We start from the raw sequence: 22,709 nt of genomic DNA, 5'->3' as shown, positions 1-22,709 counted from the left end.
TAATTATTTTTTTTTAATTTAATTTTTTTTTTGGAACTAAGGTCGTTATTAAACACTGATTCTACGTGCCCTCTAGACCTTGTGTCAAGCTCCGTGGCTTTTATGAGAGTACGTGACTACTTCCGGGTGGGCAGAGAACGTCCTTCGACGCTCCAGTACACGCACCTCACAGTCCGCTCTTAGTGGATCGTGAAGAAAGAACTCGAGTGATCCTTACCGATGTATTTCACCTAGTAAGTAGGTTAATGTATTTGGATATGAACTGTTGCTGTGACAGAGTAGGATCTGCAGAGCTACCAGGGTACAGCCGATTAGAAAGAGGTATGGATGTAGCCCGAGTTCATTATCATGCCATAGCATGACCGGGGCGATAAAGCAATCAACCTGCAAGGTCTGAGCGTCGGGTTTGCCTGCTAACCCTCGGGGAAAGCTGCCGTGTTCAGCGTTATTCTCGACTATCTGTCGTCGAGACTTTCAAGTGCTCATCAAACCTTTACTGATCTTCGCTTTGCCCTCAGCTGTCCATGAGCTAATGGGGCCGTGCTAGAGTTGAGCTGAAGAGAAAAAATCTCTCAAGGACCGCCATTGGCAGGGACATACATATATTTGCTTTTTCTGTGATGAAGATCGCAGTTCGTCTGATGGGCATTGAGCGGGGTAGGCGGATTTAATGCCGATCTCGATTACCGTGCCCCTGACTTTATGAGGGTTATGTACCTACATACAACACTACTCTGTAGTCTGTACAAGATGCTCTTCAGTCACCGGGAGATCGTCATCCGCAGAAAGCCCCGCCCGAGGGCTGAAGCGACCCACTGGTTATCTCTCTTGGCTTGTCCGGCCAAGACACCCTACTTTGGATACGATGGTATACGCTCCTGAGTCTCTTGGACATATTGAAACTTAGGGTTAATTCACATATTTATTCAGTGCTGCATACTACTTCAGGCAAGAACTTAACCACCGAGAACCTTGTACAGCTGCTCGACATCGTCGCCAATTTGGACCTCTAGGCCTTCAACCTGATTACGGTAGAAGTCTTCATCTCCACCTGTCGCCGCTACCATGGCTGAAGGAACACTGTCTAAGTATTCCTGCTTGGACATGGAGACTAATATGGTTAGTAATGGCTCGCTGAAAGGAATGATGACGAGTGCTTACCGTGGGCATTGACAGCAGCACGCTTAGCGCTCCACATGGCGTGATAGGCATTGGTACTGTTGTCGTTGTTGGCATCACCAACGACATAAAGACCGCTAACACTTGACTCCATATTATTCTTGACTTTGACCGAATTCCCATCCATCTCCAAGCGCAGCTGCTTGTGAAGCCTGGACGTCTGAACAGTAGATACGTGGATGATGATCCCGTTCGCAACCAAGGGGTAGCTGCTGCTCAGGTGGACTTTATACTCATCGTCCTGGGGCTCCATACCTATCGTAGTACGTTCGACGCTGGTGACGTCCTCTTCCCAGATAGTAATATTGTAGTGATCCTTGATGACTGTTTCCCAGCCAGGCCATCTTGTCTCTGCCGCCTCCTTGTCCTCCTTGGTCAATACACCACCAGTAACGATGTCTATGTCGGTGGTCAACTTCCTCAAATTCAGCGCAGAGCCAATGGCACTTGCAAGTTTGCCAAACACGACTATCTTACGGTTCTTGTAGTCGTGGCCATCACACCAGGGACACCAAAACATGCCTTTCCCAAAGGCTTCGGCAAACCCCGGCTTATCAGGTAGCACGTCCTTGATACCAGTCGCCATGATGACCCTCTTAGCGGTGACCTTTCCACCTCTATCGTCGTAGACCCGGAAACCCTTCTCGAGGGGAACGATGCCAATAACCTTCGTCTTGCGTGTGGCCCAGAAAGAGTAATCGGGGTACAATTCCTCAATTTGCTTGCGAACTGCTGATCGAAACTTCAGTGGTACCTCGCCTAGATGCATTCAGCCCTCAGTCCTTCCTTGCATGAAGAGGCACGCTTACCGTCTTGTCCCAGAACATCATGCATGTATCGTGTCTTGTCGTTTCGGTACTCTTGTGAATCATACAGGAGGGATGTTCGGGCAACTCGAGCAAGAGACATGGATGCAGCCAACCCACCAGGGCCACCCCCGACGATGACAACATCATAGTCCCAGTTTGTAGGATTCCATTCATCCAGGGATGTGTAATCGGTTGGGTTGAACTCTACATCATCGAATGCAAGGTCGGAAGTGAGAGTGGTGACCCCACCTTCGGACTCTCCCACAAGAGGCTTCTGGGGTACAGATAGAGTAGACGCAAGAGGAAGAGAAAGAAGGCAGAAGCTCCAGAAAGAAGGACTGAGGAGCACCATGTTTCTGATGGTGAAAGAAAATGAACTATTGGCAAACTGCTGGACCAGCAATTGCGAGGCAGACAACAGATATTTATAGTTAAAGATGAATAGTAGTATTTTTCAGCTGGATCACCTTGGGTATATCACTGCACAGCTCCCTGACAGCTCCACTGTGACCCAGTTTCATGCAGTGTGAAAAGCTCCTGCATAAACTTCGGCCGAACTAGGGGTTAATAGGACCTCTCCTCCGCTCAGGTGTAAGATTGTGGCTCAAATAGGCTTTGCGGAACACGGAAGCTTTGCAGATCCTCGGAGCTGAAGTGGTACAGCAATACAGTATACTGTAGAGATCGTCCAGTTCAGCCAGCCATTCTCCACTGTTGAGCCTGTTTTTGGAAGATAGACAGTGGAGACACCATTATAGTACACTAATCAGAAGGTGCTTTCTTCTACTTTAGGAAGTCACAAGGGAAACATACAGTGATGTACACTAGGTTTCGACAAAGCGCTCTGCTTCTTCCACAGGGCCAAGAGATATTGCTCAGCAAGAAAGTACTGGTCTTGTAACCCTCCAATTCAATCATCTATATATTCCTCTTCAATAAGAAGACAAGCACATACGACCATAGGGTGTGGAGAACAGGGCTTCCCGTCCGCTCAGCCGTACTTAAGCTATATATTACGCGTGGTCAGTAAGTATAATAGCCTTTAGCCCTTTAAAAATTTAAAACAATAGTAACTATCGACTTAGGGTGAGTGCTGGTAATTAGAGTAAATACCGTATATTCGGCCATCACCAGCAGGAATTCCTATTTACTAGAAATAATACAGCTAACAACAGAGCTATCTATAATAACTTTTTATGCTAAAATTAGAAAGACACGGGATTTCGAGATACAGATAAATATATCTTATATCTTTTAAAGAAATCTTTTCTTATTTTATTCTCAACACGCCTGCCTTTCTTCATCCATAATAACACGTGACATCACATGACCATGTTTTCGAACGAGCACCTCGAAAAGTTGCTGGAAGAGCAGAACGCAGGTCAGCCTACCGCCCCTCCCAGACCTCGGACCACCGGCACCGATTTTCCGGGTATTATATGATCTTATTTTATGACCGGGGGCGTATATCGATGGGCGACTAGAAAATGGGAGCCACACGCTGTCATTTTGAGTCACTTCGAGCTTGTTGTAATTCCGAGAGTAGTAGTCTGGCACGGTTCCCAAATGGCAGCTAGACGTCAAAAGCACTTGAAAGCACGGCTCGGAATCGAAAGTAGAAGCCGCGCGTTGAAGTCCTGTCTATAATCTGCGGAGCGGATACAGTCTATGATGAAGTGAAAGCTTCCAATGAAACTGCGTCTCCAAGGCCAGACCATGTCTTGTAGATTCATATTGATTTAGTCCAGACTGACCCGCAACAAACATTTAAATAACACAGTGGACCCTCCAAGGTAGACACAGCCAAATCAGTCAACCCCGTAAGACAAGCCAATACACTGCTCAGGTAAAACAAGCTAGTACAACAGCCCGCCTAGGGCATGAACCTTCCAAAGCATACAAACAGTTTATTACGTTCGACTCCAAAACAATCATAGCGAGGCACCAGAAAGCCAGTATTCTAACATGAACATACATCCCTCCTGCACCCAAATTTCATTCAACTGCGCCTCCGCTTCAAAGCTATGATCTCCCTCTCGTAGACTTACATGCAGCGGCACGTGCGGCATAATTCCTCGAACCTTCTCGATGAACCCAGTCGAGCATTCAACCGGAGCCTTAAAAATTAGCCAAGTTCCCATAAACTGAATAAATAACGAAGCATGGCGGAGAACATACAATTGAATCCTGCATACCATGAATCACCCAGACAGGAGGCATCGATGCCACAACATCCAGCAAGCCCATGATATCAAGACGAGGATCAGATCTCCCCCCCATAAGTCTGGGAAGCCGGCCTTGCTGAATGATGCATAGGACGAGCTCCCATAGCAGAGATGGATCCCGCTCAGTGACGATCGTGCCGGGGGGAATGTTCTTAATGTATGCACGAATCAGAGCCTCAGCCTGGCGGGGAGGAGGTGGATGAGATCCCATGATGACTTTTGGCCTGGGGACTGTAAAGTGAGGGAGATTTCCATGGAGGGGTGCGGAGATGGAGATAATTCCCTTGATCCGGGATGTAGGGTGAAGGAGGGCAGACTGGACGGCGAGTCGACCACCACAACTCTGGCCGCAGCACAAAATATGTTCAAGATCGGGTCGGGCTACCCAGGAACCAGCAATCCTTGGGAGAGAGGAATGCATCCAAATCCAGAAGCTCTCAACGTCATCGAGAGTTTGGACTCCAGTTGCTTCTGGAAGAAGGCGGTAATCTGGTGTGATTATGATGGCGTTTTGAGATAGGGCAAGGTCAATAAGCCTGCCGGGCTTAGCATTAAAGTTTTACAGCAAAGGGAAATATGTTAGCCGTATATATGCTTTTGCTTTCTTACCAGGTTGACCACCATGGTTCGTACGTTCGGTGGCCGACAATGAATCCACCGCCGTGCCAGTAGACAAGTACTGGGTAAGCTTGAGCGTCCTCGTTCAGACATCTTTTGGGTGTTAGGATGGTGGCCTGAAGAGCGTGTCCGTTGACGAAACCATAAGGCAAGTCCTGTCGGTCGAAGGCACTGAACTTTCCTGCCATGGTGGTAAACAAAATTGCTTGAAGGGAAAGGGAAGCGGTGCCTCACGGCGGGAAGCCCAGCCTGTCTATATATGTGGAGGCCTGGATTTAGACTCGCGTTCCCAATTGAGTACAGGGAGGGAGGTTGGGGGATATATTACGGGATATAATATGCCGTGGTCGCCAACTTATATTCCAAGAGGTTCTGGGTTCAGGGACGTGGTGCCCAACTTGAGTCGTTCGTTGGGGCTCTGAACTATGTTGCAGTTTCGAACAGTGGAAGTCTTACATCGCCGATTGATCACTTTAGTGTGGCTGACTTAAGATTAGAGGATGATGCTAATAAAAAGATGGTGCTGAATTGATTGCCATTCCCGTTTATGTATCATAGAGTGCTGTCGCAAGTGTGACGGAGAAGCCCAGCTACGTTGCCCTGATATATTTCTCCTTCAGACGTTGTGCAGCCAGTTCACCCAGTCGGTGAATATTACCCCCATCGCGTAATTCTAGCACCGAGACCTCTACGCCCAGATTTTGCTTCCACCAATTCCGTACTTCAATCGCCACAAGGGAATCAACGCCCACTTCTGTCAAGGTTCGCGAAATCTCGATTTCATCCTCAGCACGCATCAAAAAGATCGAAACTTGCTGGGCAATTTCCTTTGCCAGAAAAGTGGACGTCTGTGGCAGCTCTAACTGAGATGGATCAGACACTACAGATGCCAGGAAGCGTCGTAGGTGACCGGACTCCGCACTATCTCCCTCCGTGGTCGTCTTTTGGATGTTTCGGTATATGGCCAAGCGAGGATCTCTCTTCCAGAAGACAGAGTTCTGCGGATCCTCGATAGGCAATATACTCTGGTTAAAGAGAACGATCTGCCCTCGGTTCTCGCACGTACCAGTGCTGAGTTCAGTTGCTGACCGAGCGATGCACAACTGCAGACAGTCGAGAAATTCTTGTTCGGTGGCCAGGCGGCCTGCCATGCTAGTCATTGTCTCTGCGGTCTTGGGCATACGCGAGACATAACCTACCTCTCCAACTGCTCCTATGTCAATCACGGAGGCAGGATAGTTTAGATTGTGGCGGAAGCGCACAAAGGCATCCAGGAATGCGTTCGCAGCGGCGTAGTTTGCCTGGCCATAGGAGCCGATCGTACCGCTGTTGGACCCAAAAAGCACGAAGAAGTCTACATCACCCAGAAGACACTGGTGGAGATTCCATGTGCCTTCAATCTTAGGACGTGTTGCTGCCTTCCAGCTTTCCTCGTCCATGTTTCCGACACCAACATCCCGTAGAACCATAGCCATCTGCAAGACTCCTGCCACTGGGTGTGTTGCCTCGCAGATAACACGTCGGACAACCTCCAAATCAGTGACATCGCCTGCCTGGACTTGAACTTCGCATCCTGCTTCGTTCAACTCACGGACAAATTCTTGATCACCCCGTGACTTTCCAGCTGACCTTGACAAGAAGATAAGGTGTTGAGCCCCAGCGGAAACCATCCACCTCGCCACGGACTGGCCTAAGCCCCCCATTCCTCCAACTAGAAGATAAGAGCGATCCTGCTTAAAGGATGGAGCGGGAGGGGTGGGTTCCAGCGGCAGATCATCCTCACCTTGGAATTTAATGACGATGCGACCCATGTGGAGGCCTTTCTGCATAAACCTGAATGCGTCTTCTGCCTTGTCTGCACTAAAAACCGTGGTTGGGTCGATCGGCTTAATATGGCCTTGCTCGTAGAGAGACATGGTCTGTTTCAGCAAGCGCACCACAGCTGGTTTGTTGACGACTGTGAGTCGAGAAAAGTCCACGCCAAAATAGCTGCGATTTTCTTCAAAGAGGCTAAGATCTAGTAAGCCTCGGTTAATCAAATCCCGCTTCCCGATTTCCAGCATGCAGCCGTTGGCTGCAACGCATTTCCAGGATGCATGAAGCAGCTCTCCGGAGGATGAATTAAGCACAGCATCCACCCCGACACCATTTGTAGCAGTCATAATATCATGAAGGAAACTTTCACTGTGCGAGTCAAAGATGCGATTGCGAGGAATTTGAAATTTATTCATGAGAAAGTTGACCTTGTCGTCGTTCCCAACAGTGACATAGATTTCAAGCCCTAGCCACCGGGCAACATGAATAGCCGCAATCCCGACACCTCCAGCTGCGCTATGGATCAGGACTGACTGACCCCTCTGAAGTTGTCCCTTGTCAATAAAGGACCACAACACGGTCATGTAGGCGAATGGCATACCGGCAGCCTCTTCATCACGGAGGCCCTCGGGACAAGGAACGCAATATTCAGCCGGTCTATGAACCTTTGTTGCAAACCCTGTGGAGTTTGACCCAATAACAACAACGCGGTCACCGGGATTAACATTGATCACATTCTCCCCGACTCGGGTAACGTAGCCAGTACCTTCCATACCGACAGAATTGAATCCTTGCCCTAGCTCGAGTGGGCTATCGAACATATTCATAACGATCATGAGATCGTGAAAGTTCATCCCGACAGCTCGCATCTCCACTTCCACTTGATCCGGGTCCAAAGAATCGAATTGGATGCCGGTCCAATGAAGCGTCTGGAGCATACCACGCTGATGAATCGCCAGACTTTTGGCATCGGGAACCTGTGCAGTTTCGGCAAGGGCATTGGTAATAGCATACCAGTGAAACCGTCCAACATAGATTTGTCCGTCTAACAAGGAATACTCGAGATCCGGGTCTAGCTCGCTTGGGTCCATCCGTGCTCGTTGAACCTTCCGGAGAATATTGATAACCCCTTGCGCGGTCTTTGGATGTCTGTCGGCAAGCTCAACGGTGGCGAAGTCCATGGCAAGTTCCGGCCGGATGTTCCGGGCCATTCCAAGGATCTGCGCAGCATGGGGGTTGCGGCATGACATCTGAGACGGGGGGGTTAACCAGAGAAAGGTTGCCTGAGACGTATTGTCTATAATCTGCAAGAAACCCTGTAACGCTTGTTCGGTAATAGTCTGCAGTACGGGTTGAGAGAGATCGACATCAATGAAGGAGATCAGATCTTGATCCACTGGTACATCTTCGCCCCAGGCTCGATAGTCGGTCTCAGTTCCGGATTCCCGGAGCGATGCCTCAACTGCTTGGGCCAGAGGACTTGGCGCGCCTTTGGCGCTGATAAGTAAAGTGGTTCGTTTCGGATAGTCACGCTTGACGGCCGGCACAGCAAGGAGGTTTGCGTTCATGTAGTATGGCAGCTTATTGTCGAAACTGACCGATTGAATCCCATCAAACCCGGCTTCACTGAGTCGGACGTCCCAAATCGATGGAGGTACCAGGGGAGAACTCTCCCGGCCGTCATTGTCGCCCAGCCACCATCCGGCGAAAAGACCCTATGCCGAGTCAATATTCTGTCCAAACATTGGAATCATCCATATAACACCTACCATGATGTAACCCATAAAATTCTGAACTACGGGAAGTTAGACGGAAGCCATATACCAACCTCGATGAGAAATGGATTATACTTACCTGGTGACAACTCCTGTAAAAACAAGTGGCCGTCTGGCCTTAGCAAAGTCCGGCAATTTTCTAGTGTCTGGATGAGATTTGGCGTAGCGTGTAATACCTATGTCTGTTGAGCTGAGGCGTACATTCAGGGGTGACAACACTCACGTTGGATGCAACGATCAAGTCATACTCGCCGGGAGTGAATCCCTGGGCGAGGGGATCCCGGGAGATATCCAGTACTTTGTACTCCAAGGCCTCGTACTGTTTAAATCGCTCTTTACATTGAACAAAGAATCCGGAGGAAACGTCAGAAATAGTATACTTCACGTATAGCCGCTCATTGAAATTGGAGATCAATCGTTGGAGGATCCTGGAGGTTGATCCGCCAGTTCCAGCACCAATTTCGAGAACCCGGAGTTGTGGCTTTGTATGAGCAAGCAAATCAAAAAGATCGCCGATGTCCGACAGACTGTTGGACCAATCGTAGAACTTCGGCATCAGTCCGTCGTGGAATAGAAGGTCAATATATTCGATTCGACTTTCAAAGACATCAACCACGCGGTCATGAGCACGCCAAATAGCCTCAGCCACAGGCCAAGCCGTAGTACTCTTGCTCGCTTTGAGGATGTTTGTGATGGCGCCCCGTCGCTGCGTTGAGTCGAGGCGCACCAGGTCAGCTGCGTCGCTCACCAGTGGATAGTCTGGTTGTAAAAAGTCATGGATTCGTCGGTCTATCCAAGCGCGGTACTTGTCAAAGTGAGGCTGCGAAGCATGGATGCCGACGAGGCGTCGCTGGGTCTCGATGGCACACAAGACAAACAAGCGTTCCAGCATCTGCAGCTGGGGTGTACTGTCACCACTCGGTCTCATAAGCTGTGCCGTATCTGCAAATGTGAATTCGGGTCTCCAATGTAGGGTCAGGGCCGTCTGGTCGATTGGTTCCTGCATTCCAGACTGATCCAACGGCGTGCCCTTAAAGCCTCTAAGGAAGTAGGCAAGATGCCCCTTCACAACGCCATAAGACTCACCCCTCGCTATGGCCGCGGGACCGATGGCCACTGTGTGCAAGTCAATTTGCTGATGCGGCGCCGGGCTTACGTAAAATTCCTCGATGAACCTAGGGAGGAAGAGTTTGTTGAAGAGGCGGTATTCTCCCCTCACCGAAGCCACCGTCCAGGATTGCAAAATCAGGTCCAAGGTGGTCGGATGCAGCGCATATAAGGACTCTCCCTCAAGAGGTTGGTCAGTCACAGTCATCGTGGCCTTCTTCTCCGAAGGGGAAGCGGTAATATCATAAAGGCCTGTGAAACGGGGGCCATAATTAAGGCCAACCTTGGCCATTGTCTGATACCAGCGGGATGACGAGACCTTCCTTGCATACTTCTCGATGGATGGAACCGGTGCTAGGGCTGCGCAGCCATTGACGATATATCCGGAGCAGTGTTTGTTCCAAGTGCTTCCATCATGAGATGCGATTGAAAACTCATACCATTTGCTGTCACTAGCCGAGGTCAATCGCTTTTTCCGAAGAGTGGTCATAACCTCCGTTGCCTTGCTCTCGTACAGCACCATCGCAGTATTAAAGTCAACCTCGCGCAGAGTGTAATCCCTCGAGCCAGTAAGTTGGAAGATTGCTTCTCCAGCCATGGTCAGATAAGCAGCTGCAGGGAACACGATATCATTTCCGACCCGGTGGTCGCGTAGCCATGAAATGTCCCCGACGCGCAAATTGTTCCGCCAGGTTGGATAAAAGTCACTACTTTCCAAAGTCCTGAGCCCGAGTAGATCGTGAGGCAAGTGCTCCCGAAACCTCCAATTGTTCATGACCCTTGATTCTGCCCAATAGCTGGCCTCATAATGCCAGGGGTAGTTAGGAAGATCAGGCAGCACTTTGACAGAATCATCAGCTGGAAAGTAAAGAGGAACCCCGGCGCAGTATAGGTGCCCCAGGCAGCTCAGGAAGGATGTCGTATCGTTTTCTCCCCGGATCAGCGCTGAAAAATACGGAATAGAGGAAGCCCGTTCGCGATAGGTTTGACGCAGCGGGCCACTCAAAGCAGAATGAGGACCTATTTCAAGATGAACAATATCCCGATCGAATTCATTCATCATGTTCATGATGGCCGTGTAAAACAGCACTGGGCTCTCCAGATTGTCCTTCCAATATCTTGGACCGAATGCCTCAGCATCTAGGAGTATTTTCGCATGTACGCTAGAGAAGAATGGAATCCTAGGCGGTTTAGGTGACAAATGCGATGAAATCAAGTCGCAATAGTGATTCCCAAGGTGTTGCATATGCCCTAATTCCTCGTGTCAGCAACGTATGAGGATTTCGACAGAACAACTCACGCGAATGGTATGCCATTTCCACCTCTAACTGTCGCACAAGGATATTGGGATGGTCCTTTTTGATTGCCCCCATGACACTCTCCAAGACATCCAAATCCCCAGACAATGTAGTGCTTGAGGTACTGTTCTCACAAGCAATGCTGACACCAGGTACAAGATACGGAGCAACTTCCTTCTGGCCTAAACCTATGGCTGCCATGCCACCAACAACTTTCAGATTGCGGCAGACAAAGCCACGGTAGAAGGCGGTGATAATAGCTTCCTTTCTCGATATGGCACCAGCAGCGTATGCGGCTGCAATTTCACCACTGGAGTGGCCAACTACAGCACATGGCTTGACACCCCACGTCGCCAATAGGTCAATCAATGCAACCTGCAGTGCTGTGCATAGGGGTTGGGATAGTTCTGCTTTGCGAATGGCTGATTTGTCCTCAGACCGCATCAAAATACCTAGAATTGTCAGTTTACCATTCATAAAGCTTTGGACTCCGCCAACCTTCAATTGACCACGATGGGGTATGCTCGATTGTCTGAAGGGCATTATCCATAGAGCGGATGCTTTGAAGGAACTGCGGAAATTCACGGAGCAACTCCCTCCCCATATGGACCCATTGAGCCCCTTGACCTGTAAAGACAAATGCGACTTGTCTCGGAGATTGAACTCTGGTAGACTGCGCAAACTCCAGGGGCGATTGGCCATCTGTCACGCAGAATGACCTCAACTTGAGATGTTCCCTCCGGTCCAAGATTGTGTACGCCAAATCTCGTAAACGGTCCGAGTGACTCTGTAGGTATACTTCGTACCGTCTAGTCAACTTGGTAAGTGCCTCCTGATGATTCGCAGACACGGCCAACAAGTGCCAACGCTGGGGATGGTCATCGGTGCTTCTCTTGCCTGCGGTCAGGCCGAAGGATGCGGCGGAGTCTAGGACTAGCTGCTCACGTGCCGAGAGATTAGATTTTTGAGATACAATGATAATTAAGTTGGAATTTGGGTCAACAGGCTAACACACATGCACATTGGAGCCACCAATTCCAAAGGAGTTCACACTGATTCTCTCACAGCGACCTGCCGGCCATGGGAGTGGCTCGGTGGGAACTACCAGCTTTGCGGTCTCCCAAGGTACTATAGGTGGTATCAGCTTTGTTACAATGTGTTTTAGAGGACAAGTCACTCACTAGCAGGGTTTGGGGTATTGAACTTAATGTTAGGTATAATTGTCTTGTTTTCCAGAGAAAGAACCGCCTTTACGACGCTGGTTATTGCCGATACACCTTCCCCGTGACCAAGATTTGGTTTTACTGAACCGATGTATATTCCCTCTCCCCCAAAACAACGAGCGACGGCTGTTGTTTCGACAGGATCTCCTACTGCCGTACCCGTACCGTGGCATTCAACCATGCTGTCTCAGAAAGGTCCAATCCGGCGGCATCGTAGCATTGGCGGATAAGGGCTTCCTGCGCATCGGAGCTCGGCATTGTCATGCCTGGTGTTCGTCCATCCGCATTGCTTGCTGACGAGCGAATAACTGCTCGGACAGGGTTGCCGTCTCGAAGAGCAAAATCCAAGCGTTTAATGTAGAGAGCAGCAATGCCATCCGCTCTTGCATATCCGTTCGCTGACGCATCGAAAGTCTTTGAGGATCCATCTGGTGCCAAGGTCATCTGGGCACTCATCCCCACCCACAGACCTGGGACCAGATTCAGGTTCGAGCCGGAAACAATTGCCGCCGAACACTCCCCGGAGCGGATAGAGTGAGCCGCCTCGTGAATGGCTAATGCTGAAGAGGAACACGCCGTCTTGATTGTCATACTGGATGGAGCTATCAGTACATCCCGACCAATGTGCTTACATGGGGCTCTCTTCGTACCTGGGCCCTCGAAGATCATACTCATATGCGACCCGGTTGGCAAGCGCAAAATCCATCTTTCCATGGAGCTGGTAAGGAGCAAAATCAATCACATCTTTGGCAAATAGATCCAGCCAATCATCAGTAAAGTTGCCCACATAGGTGCCGATATCTTTGCCCTTGAAGTCAGCCTCGCCTGCGCCTTCCAGGGCTTCACGAACAACTTCCAGTAGAATCCGCTGATGTGGGTCCAGGCGTTCGATTTCGGCTGGGGTCATGTTGAACATGGTGGCATCACATTTTGAGAGGTCAATATCTTCAAGAAAATATCCATGCTTGGTGATGATTGTTCCAGGTTTCCCGGAGGGATGGTAAAAGCTATTGATGTTGAATCGGTCTTTGGGGACAGTCGTTCGTGCGTCCTTCTTGTTGAGCAGAAAGTTGTACAAGTCCCTATCGTTCCGGATGCCACCAGGCAGCCTAAGGCTAATACCGCAGATAGCAATCGGTATGCCTTCAGCCATGCCAGGCCCCGTCACGCCATTTATGTGCGTGCCGTTGGTCGGGTGGAATCCGTTGATATTCATGTTGGTAGATGATCCGGTGCAGCGGGAAGGGAGGGCAGTCCCTCCAAGCTCTTCTTATAAGGCCTGCTGTGAGATGACGAGGGGCACTTCCAGTTGAATACTTCCTTCATTTAAATGAGTGATAGCCCTTCGTGGCATCGTGCGAGATTCGGTGGACCAAACCCAGCGGCCCATGCTACCAGTAAGTCTTCAGTTCTTCGCGCCCTCCACGCAGCTTCTCCGGCCGGCCGTTTTCCCCTTCCATGTTTCTTCTTGTATCATCAGCGTTCCTCTTTCGAATGTGGACCTAGTAAACTGACCCATATTGGTATTGTATTTTACTTTACCCATTCATGCGAGATTTCGAGTCGGATAATTGGAGGTTGGATTTCATTGAAACTTCTCAACGAAAGCGGAGCTATTTGATTGGCCAGCACATCGACCGACCCTCAGCTTTGTCGGCGGGCTTCCACTTGACAGTGGATCCAGGGCAGTATGGAACCCACCTCAGGTAGAGGGGAGGTAAGAGCAGCAGGTATCAGGGAGAAAAAGACTGCAATATGGGAATTTGTGTGCTTCGAACTCCACACGTGTACTCTGTATTTAGGTCCTGAGTAAATGCCACCCGTCCCCCAGCCTTGAAATTCTTCTGGTCTACCCGGCCACCTCCCTTCTCCCCATCAAGAATCACCCGCTGAGTAGAAAAGGCAATGTTCCCATACACCTGGGCTATTGCCGCCATTGTTGGCGCATTATGGCTCCGATATTGCCTACAGCGAAAGAAGCCCCGGCTCGACTTCCCCGTGGTCGGAGAATCCGGGAAGGCCGACTATTCTGACGCAATTCTGGAAGGCTACCGCAAGGTATATCACCTGGAAATACCGTATTCTACTGAATATACTAGCTGATATGCACTTTGGCTTTTAGTACTCGGGAAAACCGTTCATTATCCCCGTAAAGCCTCCGCGGGTGATTATGCCCATGTCGACGTACAAGGAAGCCATGTTGGCTCCAACAAGTCAACTATCATTCCTGCAAGCAGTGTACGACATGTTTCAAGGCCGGTATACGCATCTCGGGGTGCATCAGGAGCCAGTAGTTGCGACAATCAAGTCCGAGCTCACCAAGAGCATCGGCGATATTCTTCCTCTAATCCAGGAAGAGAGCGACTACGCCTTTCGGAAGGAAATTGGAAGCCCCGAGGACTGGACGGCTATACCAGTTCATGCGACAATGCTGAGGTTTGTTGCGCTCCTAAGTGGTCGCATATTTGTTGGACTTCCTCTATGTCGTGAGGAAGAATGGGTTCAAGCGTCTATCAATTACACGCGAGACTGCATGGCTGTAGCCTATGTCTCTCAAATGGTCCCTGAGCTTATCCGGCCCTATATTGCGCCATTCCTCCCTCAGGTAAGAAAGGCCCAGCGGGACCTCAAATTTGCGCGGGATAAGATGGCTCCGATCGTGGCGGACGTTCTCAGCAAGCACCGTCTTGAAATGGACAATACTACCAAGGCCGGAAGCCGAGGAGCCTTTGTCTCATGGCTGCTTAACCATATGCCGGCTGAGCAAAAGAATGCTGAGCGGGTCGGCATCAATCAGATGGTGGTATGTAACGATCAAATCTTGGTTGTAGACTCAGCGGTTAGTGACTTATGGCTTCTTAGTTATCTTTCGTTTCGATTCACAGCACATCAACAACAATGACATTCGTAAGTACTAAAAGGGCTCTTACATTGGTCCACACCTTTTGATGCGTTTAGGCACTATTTCACCTCGCAACATATCCAGAACATATTCAACCCCTGCGCGAGGAATTGGAGCATGTGGTAGCGGAAGAAGGACTCAAAAGGGACGGGAAAGGACATGCATACTTGACCAAGAGCTCCTTTCAGAAGCTCAAGAAACTCGATAGCTTTCTTAAAGAAAGCCAACGTTGCAGCCCTCTTATTCTAGGTATCTAGTTATTGTCATTCATCTATCCATGCGTGTACTGACTGCTCAAAGTTACCGGCGCCCGGACTTGTTTGACCGATTATACCTTCTCTAATGGCACAACGTTGCCAAAGGGTACTGCGGTTGCCTGGCCATTGTGGGGTGTCTAGTAAGTATTTACATTGTTTTTATATTGTCGAACACAGTGATTATCTAACACTTCTTTCTGCGGTAGCAATTCTGAAAATACCGTCTCATTGAGCCCCGAATACAACGCAGATGCTGGTAATCCTGGTCCGGAAGTATTCGATGGCTTTCGGTATGCCAGGCTACGAGAGGTTCCTGGACGTGAGGGAAGACATCAGGCCGTCCTTACTAATGAGGTACGAGAATGGGTTTCCCTATCTGTAGTTGAATCAGGCACTGATACTATTAATAGGAATCCCTCAATTTCGGACACGGACATCAGGCTTGCCCTGGGCGCTTTTTCGCCGTCTATGAGATCAAGGCAATTCTGATAGAAATCCTCCGAAACTATGATATCCGTTTGAAAGATGGGATGAAACCAAAAACATGGAGCCGGGAGCTGCTCGTAAACCCTGACGTTTCTGCAATGATTGAAATTAAGAAGCGTACATCTTGAGTTTATTGGTGGGAAGAGATATGCATAACCCAGTCTGGGCTCATGTTTAATCATAAGATAATTGAAAAATACCAGATCCGCGTGGTGGTGCCGCCTAGACTCTAGAACAATAGAAAGTTGAGTAGGGAACTATGCTAATGATATGCTAATGGTTTTACCTAACACAGACCGGTGACTGAATTTACGTATATGCCTAAAATAGGACATACCCAACCATGTCGCTCTGAGTGCTACATCCTATTACGTTGCTGCATATTACATATCGATCACACAGCAGGACGGCTGACAAGCCATCCAGAATAGGCGTAGTGGAATGGCTATCTTTATATTCTGGCGACTTTTATTATTCCAAGCTTGTGGGACCTTTTCACTCATAAAATAAATCTCTGCGTCTTCCGCGACAACCTCCCGACTTCTTTCATGAGTCGAGAGTTATTTTTCACTCTAACGATCCAAAATGTTCCAGTACACATCCTCTTTTACCTTGCCGAGTATATCCTCACACGTTCTCGCTTCATTTTGTCTTTTGATAGTGTTCTTGGTTGTGTGCCTGCAACAACGCTCTCAAAGACGCCGTCTTCCTATAGCCAATCCCGGAGGATGGCTTGGCTTATCTACTACAGGAGCAAAAGCAAGTTTTGTTCAAAATGCGAGAGGAGTTTTCGACAATATCATGACCTCTTCAGGGAGGCAAAACTTTGAAGTGAACTCCGAGTTTGGTCCCCTGACAGTCTTACTCCCGGAGTTTACTCAGGAGGTTGGAAACAACCCAAAATTCAGCTTTTCTCGCTTTATGGCGCAGGTCAGAATAGTCATTACTCATGGAGCGGGGACTCGAACTGATATGTGAGAAAATTGTCCAGCATACGATGTCGAATTATCCGGGCTTTGAGGTGTTTTCGGAGGGTGCTCACGATTCTGAGCTTCTCAGGAGGGTCATTCGGTCGCATCTAAGCAAAGGTCTAGGTAAGGAAGCAATACAATCTCCGAGACATACCTACAGCTCTTCGAACCTGACTTCTTGTACAGATAGTTTGACCGTACCTATATCAGACGAGACCACTTTTGCCATGTCTCAAACATTCACGGATAGAAAAGGTACAGTTGTAAGCTTGTCCTTGTGAGTTAGGCTGCGTCTAATAAGCGGGTGATGTTAGATTGGCATGCTATACCTTTGAAACATATGGTTATGGAAATCGTGGTCCGTATCTCGTCGCGCATTTTCACGGGCCCAGAGCTCTGTCGTGATCCTGAGTGGCTGGAGATTTCTATTCAGTATACTATCAGTGCCATGCGAGCTGTGCATGAATTACGCCGTTATCATCCTTTGGCTCGCCCTATCATGCATTGGTGTCTCTCGTCTTGTCGAGTGCTGCGGCGGATGATTAAAAACACTCGCATGATTATGAACCGTGCCATCGGAAACCGACAGCTAGAACAACACATAAAAGGAAGAATAGATCACAATGATGCTCTCGAGTGGTTTGAACAGAACGCGAAAGGTCAAGCTTATGATCCAGCGATTACCCAGCTTGTTCTAATGTTTGTTTCGGCCCACACGACCACAGATCTGTTAACACAGGTCATTTTGGATCTAGCCAAGAACCAGGAATGGATCGAACCCTTACGTGCAGAGGTCCAGGCCGAGCTTGCAAAAAACGGCCGGGGAGGTTTCTCACCACATAATCTCAAGCTCCTCGACAGCGTCATCAAGGAAACTCAAAGACTTAAGCCCATCGGTATCAGTATGTACAATACGCTTCAATTACCATCATTCTGGGTATACTCCCTAACTCATAAAACCATGATGCTTATTTCTATTTTAAAGCCAGCATGAGGCGCATTGCAACAGAGACTGTACAGCTGTCAGATGGTACCAGCATTGCCAAAGGGACATCTTTGATGGTCCTAGCAGATCGGCACTGGGATCACTCCCTTTACAACGATGCGAATCGATTCCAGGGCGACAGATTCCTTCGCAAGCGAGCCGAAAGAGGGAATGATGCTGCGGCGAGCCTGGTCGGTATCAGCCCTAACCATCTCGGCTTTGGATACGGGCTTCATGCCTGTCCAGGTCGGTTCTTTGCTGCACTCGAGGTCAAGATCGTCATGTGTCATATCCTACTAAAGTATAACTGGAAGCTTCCGGTAGGGGAGGATCCACAGCCACGGAAGATAGGGGTCTTCCTAGATTCTGATCCAGTGGCCGTTGTAAACATCCAGAGCCGTGATGAGGAAGTGAAGCTATAGCTCAAGGGCCATAATCAGTGCTCATTGCCAGGAATGCACGTATATTGATAGTCTCAACTTTACAGTCAATATAGGAGACCCGATATACATATTCTTCTTGGTTCAAATGTAGAATAGAACGGCAGACGACCGCGCGAGAATGACATACCCTTGACCCTTCGGCCAGATAACCCAGAAAATGCGATGGACTAACGTCTTCCGGAGGCCGCCTTCTGTCTTTTCTCGATAGCATATCTCCAACTCCTATTGAAGCCTGCGGTAATGGCGCTTTTTATGCTTTGGGCGAAGCTCGGCCACCTTACTGTCTTCTGAATTGCGCGTTTAATCTCTTGTCGAAGGCCGTTATCCTGGGCTAGTCGTACCTCGAAGGAGCCAGGAAGTCCCTGCCCTGATTCCTCGTTGCCCTCGTCGTCAGCTTCGTGTGGAATAGGGCGGTTGATTCCTAGTGAAATCCCCAGTCTTCTCTCAAACTGTGAATAGACCTTTGCACGAAAAGCGCTGGGGAGATTCCGGACCAAACGTCCACGAACGGTGGGATCCAAATTTTGCTGAAGCTTACTGCTCCCAGCAAGATTTGTGATAGCCGATTGGCAGCTGATAGTCGATATGTTGCTCATTGCCTTCAGCAAAGGGTTATAAAGCTTCCGAAAGTCATCCAACTGGTGCTCTATCATGTTCTGAACCTTCCGTGGATTGTCACCTCCTACTGACATCCGCGGGTCGCCCAGGTATGATATACCTGCTATCGTTGTATAAAGCTCTTGCTCGGTGAATGTCTCTGGAAGCAGTAAAAGTGCAACATTAATTGCAGACAGTAGATTGGCTTGGTTAGCCTCTTGCACGCGTGAGTTATTCCAGATAGTTCTTGTAGGCTTCTGCAGCCGCCCAGCAATATAGAGGGTGTCCCAGGTCAATAGGTCTCGGCAGATAGTATCTATGTTGGTAACACCGTACTTGATAAGAGTTCCATTCACTGTAACGAAAGGATGAAAGTATACCCCGGCCCCAAACGCGTCTTGACACTGTGCTACTGCAAACTTCCCTAGGTTGCTAGTCCCCCGTAATGATCTCTGTACTGCTGCAAATTGAGCTCGTGCCATTGTTCTGAGGACGAGACTCCGAAAATAAAGTCTATCATTTTCTGATTTCCTCCCTGCATCTGCTTGATTGCATTGGGGGGGTCCGCATGGATAATGGGACCTGGACAGGATGACTTGGCACTCTGCGGAAATACGCCTGAACCGTACGCAAAGGCGTACGCCACTGGTGCCTCAAACTTGGCGACAATGGCTTTCAGCTCATTCGCAAACAATTCATCACATGATGTAGATTCGGGCCCGGATGCTTTCTCTCGCATAGCATGATGAAGTCTTGTGGTGAAAGGACGAGCCCGATCGCTCAGGAAGTGGAAAGGGGCTTCGATACAACACCTTCCTGAGATGCCTCCGCTGGAAAATCGTGGGCGAACAAAGATAACCATGCTATACTATGTACCTCCCAGGTAACGAGCAAACAAAAAAAATAAAAAATGTTGAAATGGTCAGAGAGAGTTATGTGGCAGCAGGAAACTGTCGATGAATACTTTGCTTCACAATCAAAATTCTTCTGCAGCGGTGTGACAGTGGATTATTAAGGCAGACTACTAACTACTAACTAACCATTTCATGGATCCGGGACAATAGCTGGGCCGGCAAACCTGCCCTTATATAGATTTACGGAGTACCACTTGGGGAAATACTAGTATACACCATCATCTTTTCTGATGCTAGGTAGAATCTCAATCCAAGCAGCCTCCAAGTGTCTAATAAAATGGCAAGCACGGAGGTATGGGAAGCGGGTTCCATCCATACTACAAAGTGGCGCCTCTATTTCAAAAAGGATTCTAGAATTTCCTAACAAGGCTTAGGTCTGCATGTTCAGAAAATTCCAGAATGATAGTAGGCAGAAATGATAAAAAAACAAAACAAAACAAAACTGGGAAGGCCTACTTAACTGCTGCGGCTACTCTGTACTGCCACTAAGAGCACCCCTGAGGCCATCCCTAGAGTCCCTAGGAGTCACTAACAAGTCTGCTAAGGCCAGCTTCACTGAGACTATTCCCAGCGACACCTCGGGAGGTACTAGCGGGAAGGGATGTGCTACCTAGGCAGAGAGAACCTGTAAATCTAAATCAGATGGAAAGTTTCCCGTTTAGGTATTAGGTATGGTGGTTATTATAGTCCTAAAGTGACTTAGCTATACTCTGTAGAGTCCATTTGACCATGGCTCATCCGACAAATAACAGAATATTTTGGTACAATGTTCGGCTAAGATAAGTAAAGTGGAGTAGACGATGAGGAATGGCGAGGAGACAATAGGATTAATTTTCATAACGCGAAGGAAAGGCTTGGAAAAGCGATTTGTTCTAAGGGACAATGAGAGCTGGGTAACGAGCGTAAAACATGTTCAGTTCCATTCAGCGTGACCTCATCATGTGATCTGAAAGTCCACTACGATTATCTATGTTCGCATTTGCCGGAGCTTTGCCAGAATAACACTGGCATCACACGTGACCCGGCCTTCCTTCAACAGACCATCTGCTATGGGCCTCACCACCTCAAGAATTTCCATGACATTCGGATTGCGATATTGGATGTCTTTCATAATGGACTCTAGAGCCTTTAGCGTCACATTGGAGTTATGACTGGAAGAAGGTTAGTACATTGCTATGGGTTATTGACACACTGGACTCACACCATGTTAGCCAGCTTCTGAGAGCAGAGCAACAGTATACTGTGCCCCAAGCCGTCAAGCAGAAGTGACCACCTCTTCCCATACCGCTTGCACTCATGGAACTTAGCACGTAATACCGCTCTTCCCTTATCGTCCAAGATATCCCAATTCTGGTGGTTGTTTTGTAAGATGTTATCGATGGCCATAGATGCGTCACTGCGGCCGATCCCCCGGGAGAATCTACTGTTTTGTCCGCGGTTACCAGATTTACAGGTCCGCAGATATTCCTGATGAAGATGGATTAGCGCCATGCGATATCGAATAACATCATCGCCGACACGACTGTTCAGCTGACAGACATTTGAGTAAGCCATCGCTAGGCTCGAGCATTCCACCAGGGTGACCGTTGGGTTGCTTGCTTCTGAGCCATGACCCAATCCCAACGCTGCCCAACGTGGTATTTCTGCCTCTAGGTATTGCTCAAAATCATCCCTTATGAGAAGCTTGGGAACGGTGGCGGCATTCCGTCGGGTGGTATGCACGAGGGTGGATTGATCTGTTACGTCTATTGGACAGCTCTTGTTGGAGGCTATAAATGTGGTCTCTGTCGTATTAAATTCGAGCCTGTGGACATTATGTGTTGAGTGTGGCACAGACATGAGTACAGGCGTTTCGAACAACGGATACTGCAAGGTGGCCAACTCGCTAGACTCAGTGTTAAGACTGGCGCACGGCAGTAGATCCAATAAGAACGAGTTTTCATCCTGTGCCTGGGTTATGCCTATAGATAGCGAGCTATCGGTCGGTGTCAACGGGAACAGTGACATGTTCTCTGGGAAGGTCGATCCTGGGGCTTGACAAGAGCTTTCCTGCCATGTAGTAGGGGTAGAGGGCCCCGGCGATGCCATCACAGGGATAGAGATAGGGTTTTGGGCTACCTCGGGGACTATTTGATGCGACGGCGAATTTGCTGTAGAAGTACGCGGTCAAAATCTCTCCCACCACGTCAGCCAACCTCATCAACTCACATTCGGAATCGCTAGTCAGGAACGAGTTGCGTGATATCGGATAATCGAAAGCGGCCTGTGATTTGTCGTTTATTGCTCTTCAGCTTTCATCCACGTACAATCCATGGAAGCAACGCCGGGATGACTTGTGGAAAAGGGAATTACGAGGGATATGGGCTTTCATGACTGACCAGGTTATTGGTTGATGGTAACACGCCCATACCAAGTGACTCGGGAGTCTCTGGCTCAGATCTAATTGTATCACCTGCTTTATATCTTTCAGGGGTGGTCTGAGGATTTCCTAGAGATAAAATATCTGCCTCAAGGGACAGTTTCGGCTTCGAAGTACGATTGTCGTAGCGGCCATTTTCGTGCCACTGTAAAGACACTCGCCCAACGCGATCGATGCAATAGGAGTCAAGAAATGACCTAATTATTTCAAGGAATTCGCCTGAGGTCTTGACATCTGTTGTTGATGTACATCCTTGTCCGGGGAAATGTCGTGGTTCTTGCATGATACTTGTTTGTACTAAAAGGATGAAGAGAGAGAGAAGCAAAATGACTACATCTACGGAGAGTCTCCTTACGTATGTCTAGGCTATGCCTTTACCAGCATAATCCGAAGGGGACAAGGGTGTGTAGTCCAAATACTGTTTTGCCTCTTACAAACCGGTATGTACCCCGATTAGTGTCAGTAGACAGTATTCTGTAGTCTGTGCGAAAAGCCTCTTAAGACAAAAGGACATGTTCCTACTTGGATCACTCAAGATTTGACACAGTCCAGGCCACTCACTGGCTAACGAATGCGCATGACAAGTGAGGCATTATTACATTGATAATGCTTTACGAAATTACGCCCCAGGCACTGCTTACAATTTTGAATCCCTTGGTCCTGCAGGTATATTAAGGTCATTAAAA

General features: G+C 48.7%; 6 protein-coding genes across 6 annotated transcripts; 2 read left to right on the top strand and 4 right to left on the bottom strand.

Annotated features, from left to right (window-relative positions):
• Window positions 1-956: 956 nt before the first annotated feature.
• ANOM_010622 (NAD(P)/FAD-dependent oxidoreductase) lies at window positions 957-2,340 on the bottom strand (the record flags this gene model as incomplete). The annotated part of the gene is made up of 3 exons (XM_015555878.1): window positions 957-1,111; window positions 1,162-1,938; window positions 1,989-2,340. The coding sequence occupies 3 exons, from the start codon at window positions 2,338-2,340 to the stop codon at window positions 957-959; spliced, it is 1,284 nt and encodes a 427-aa protein (XP_015402013.1).
• Window positions 2,341-5,421: 3,081 nt separating this feature from the next.
• On the bottom strand, window positions 5,422-13,265 carry ANOM_010621 (type I polyketide synthase; the record flags this gene model as incomplete). Its single annotated transcript, XM_015555877.1, has 10 exons — window positions 5,422-8,361; window positions 8,416-8,441; window positions 8,501-8,597; window positions 8,645-10,779; window positions 10,829-11,278; window positions 11,325-11,763; window positions 11,842-11,954; window positions 12,008-12,074; window positions 12,215-12,641; window positions 12,700-13,265. The coding sequence occupies 10 exons, from the start codon at window positions 13,263-13,265 to the stop codon at window positions 5,422-5,424; spliced, it is 7,260 nt and encodes a 2,419-aa protein (XP_015402015.1).
• Window positions 13,266-13,954: 689 nt separating this feature from the next.
• Window positions 13,955-15,822, top strand: ANOM_010620 (cytochrome P450; the record flags this gene model as incomplete). The annotated part of the gene is made up of 7 exons (XM_015555876.1): window positions 13,955-14,107; window positions 14,172-14,852; window positions 14,912-14,956; window positions 15,008-15,200; window positions 15,252-15,348; window positions 15,415-15,562; window positions 15,619-15,822. The coding sequence occupies 7 exons, from the start codon at window positions 13,955-13,957 to the stop codon at window positions 15,820-15,822; spliced, it is 1,521 nt and encodes a 506-aa protein (XP_015402014.1).
• A 673-nt stretch (window positions 15,823-16,495) lies between these two features.
• Window positions 16,496-18,072, top strand: ANOM_010619 (cytochrome P450; the record flags this gene model as incomplete). Its single annotated transcript, XM_015555875.1, has 5 exons — window positions 16,496-16,624; window positions 16,686-16,788; window positions 16,852-16,920; window positions 16,980-17,567; window positions 17,651-18,072. 5 exons carry the CDS (start codon window positions 16,496-16,498, stop codon window positions 18,070-18,072), a joined length of 1,311 nt encoding a protein of 436 aa, XP_015402010.1.
• Window positions 18,073-18,260: 188 nt separating this feature from the next.
• Window positions 18,261-19,172, bottom strand: ANOM_010618 (phosphatidate cytidylyltransferase; the record flags this gene model as incomplete). Its single annotated transcript, XM_015555874.1, has 1 exon — window positions 18,261-19,172. One exon carries the CDS (start codon window positions 19,170-19,172, stop codon window positions 18,261-18,263), a length of 912 nt encoding a protein of 303 aa, XP_015402011.1.
• Window positions 19,173-20,571: 1,399 nt separating this feature from the next.
• ANOM_010617 (uncharacterized protein) lies at window positions 20,572-21,692 on the bottom strand (the record flags this gene model as incomplete). Its single annotated transcript, XM_015555873.1, has 2 exons — window positions 20,572-20,755; window positions 20,806-21,692. The coding sequence occupies 2 exons, from the start codon at window positions 21,690-21,692 to the stop codon at window positions 20,572-20,574; spliced, it is 1,071 nt and encodes a 356-aa protein (XP_015402012.1).
• Between the last annotated feature and the right edge of the window lie 1,017 nt (window positions 21,693-22,709).

Source organism: Aspergillus nomiae (genome assembly GCF_001204775.2).
Source record: "Aspergillus nomiae NRRL 13137 chromosome Unknown contig00496, whole genome shotgun sequence".
Taxonomy (NCBI): domain Eukaryota; kingdom Fungi; phylum Ascomycota; class Eurotiomycetes; order Eurotiales; family Aspergillaceae; genus Aspergillus; species Aspergillus nomiae.
Note: the sequence above shows the minus strand (reverse complement) of the source record. Positions and strands in the feature narration are given on the sequence as shown.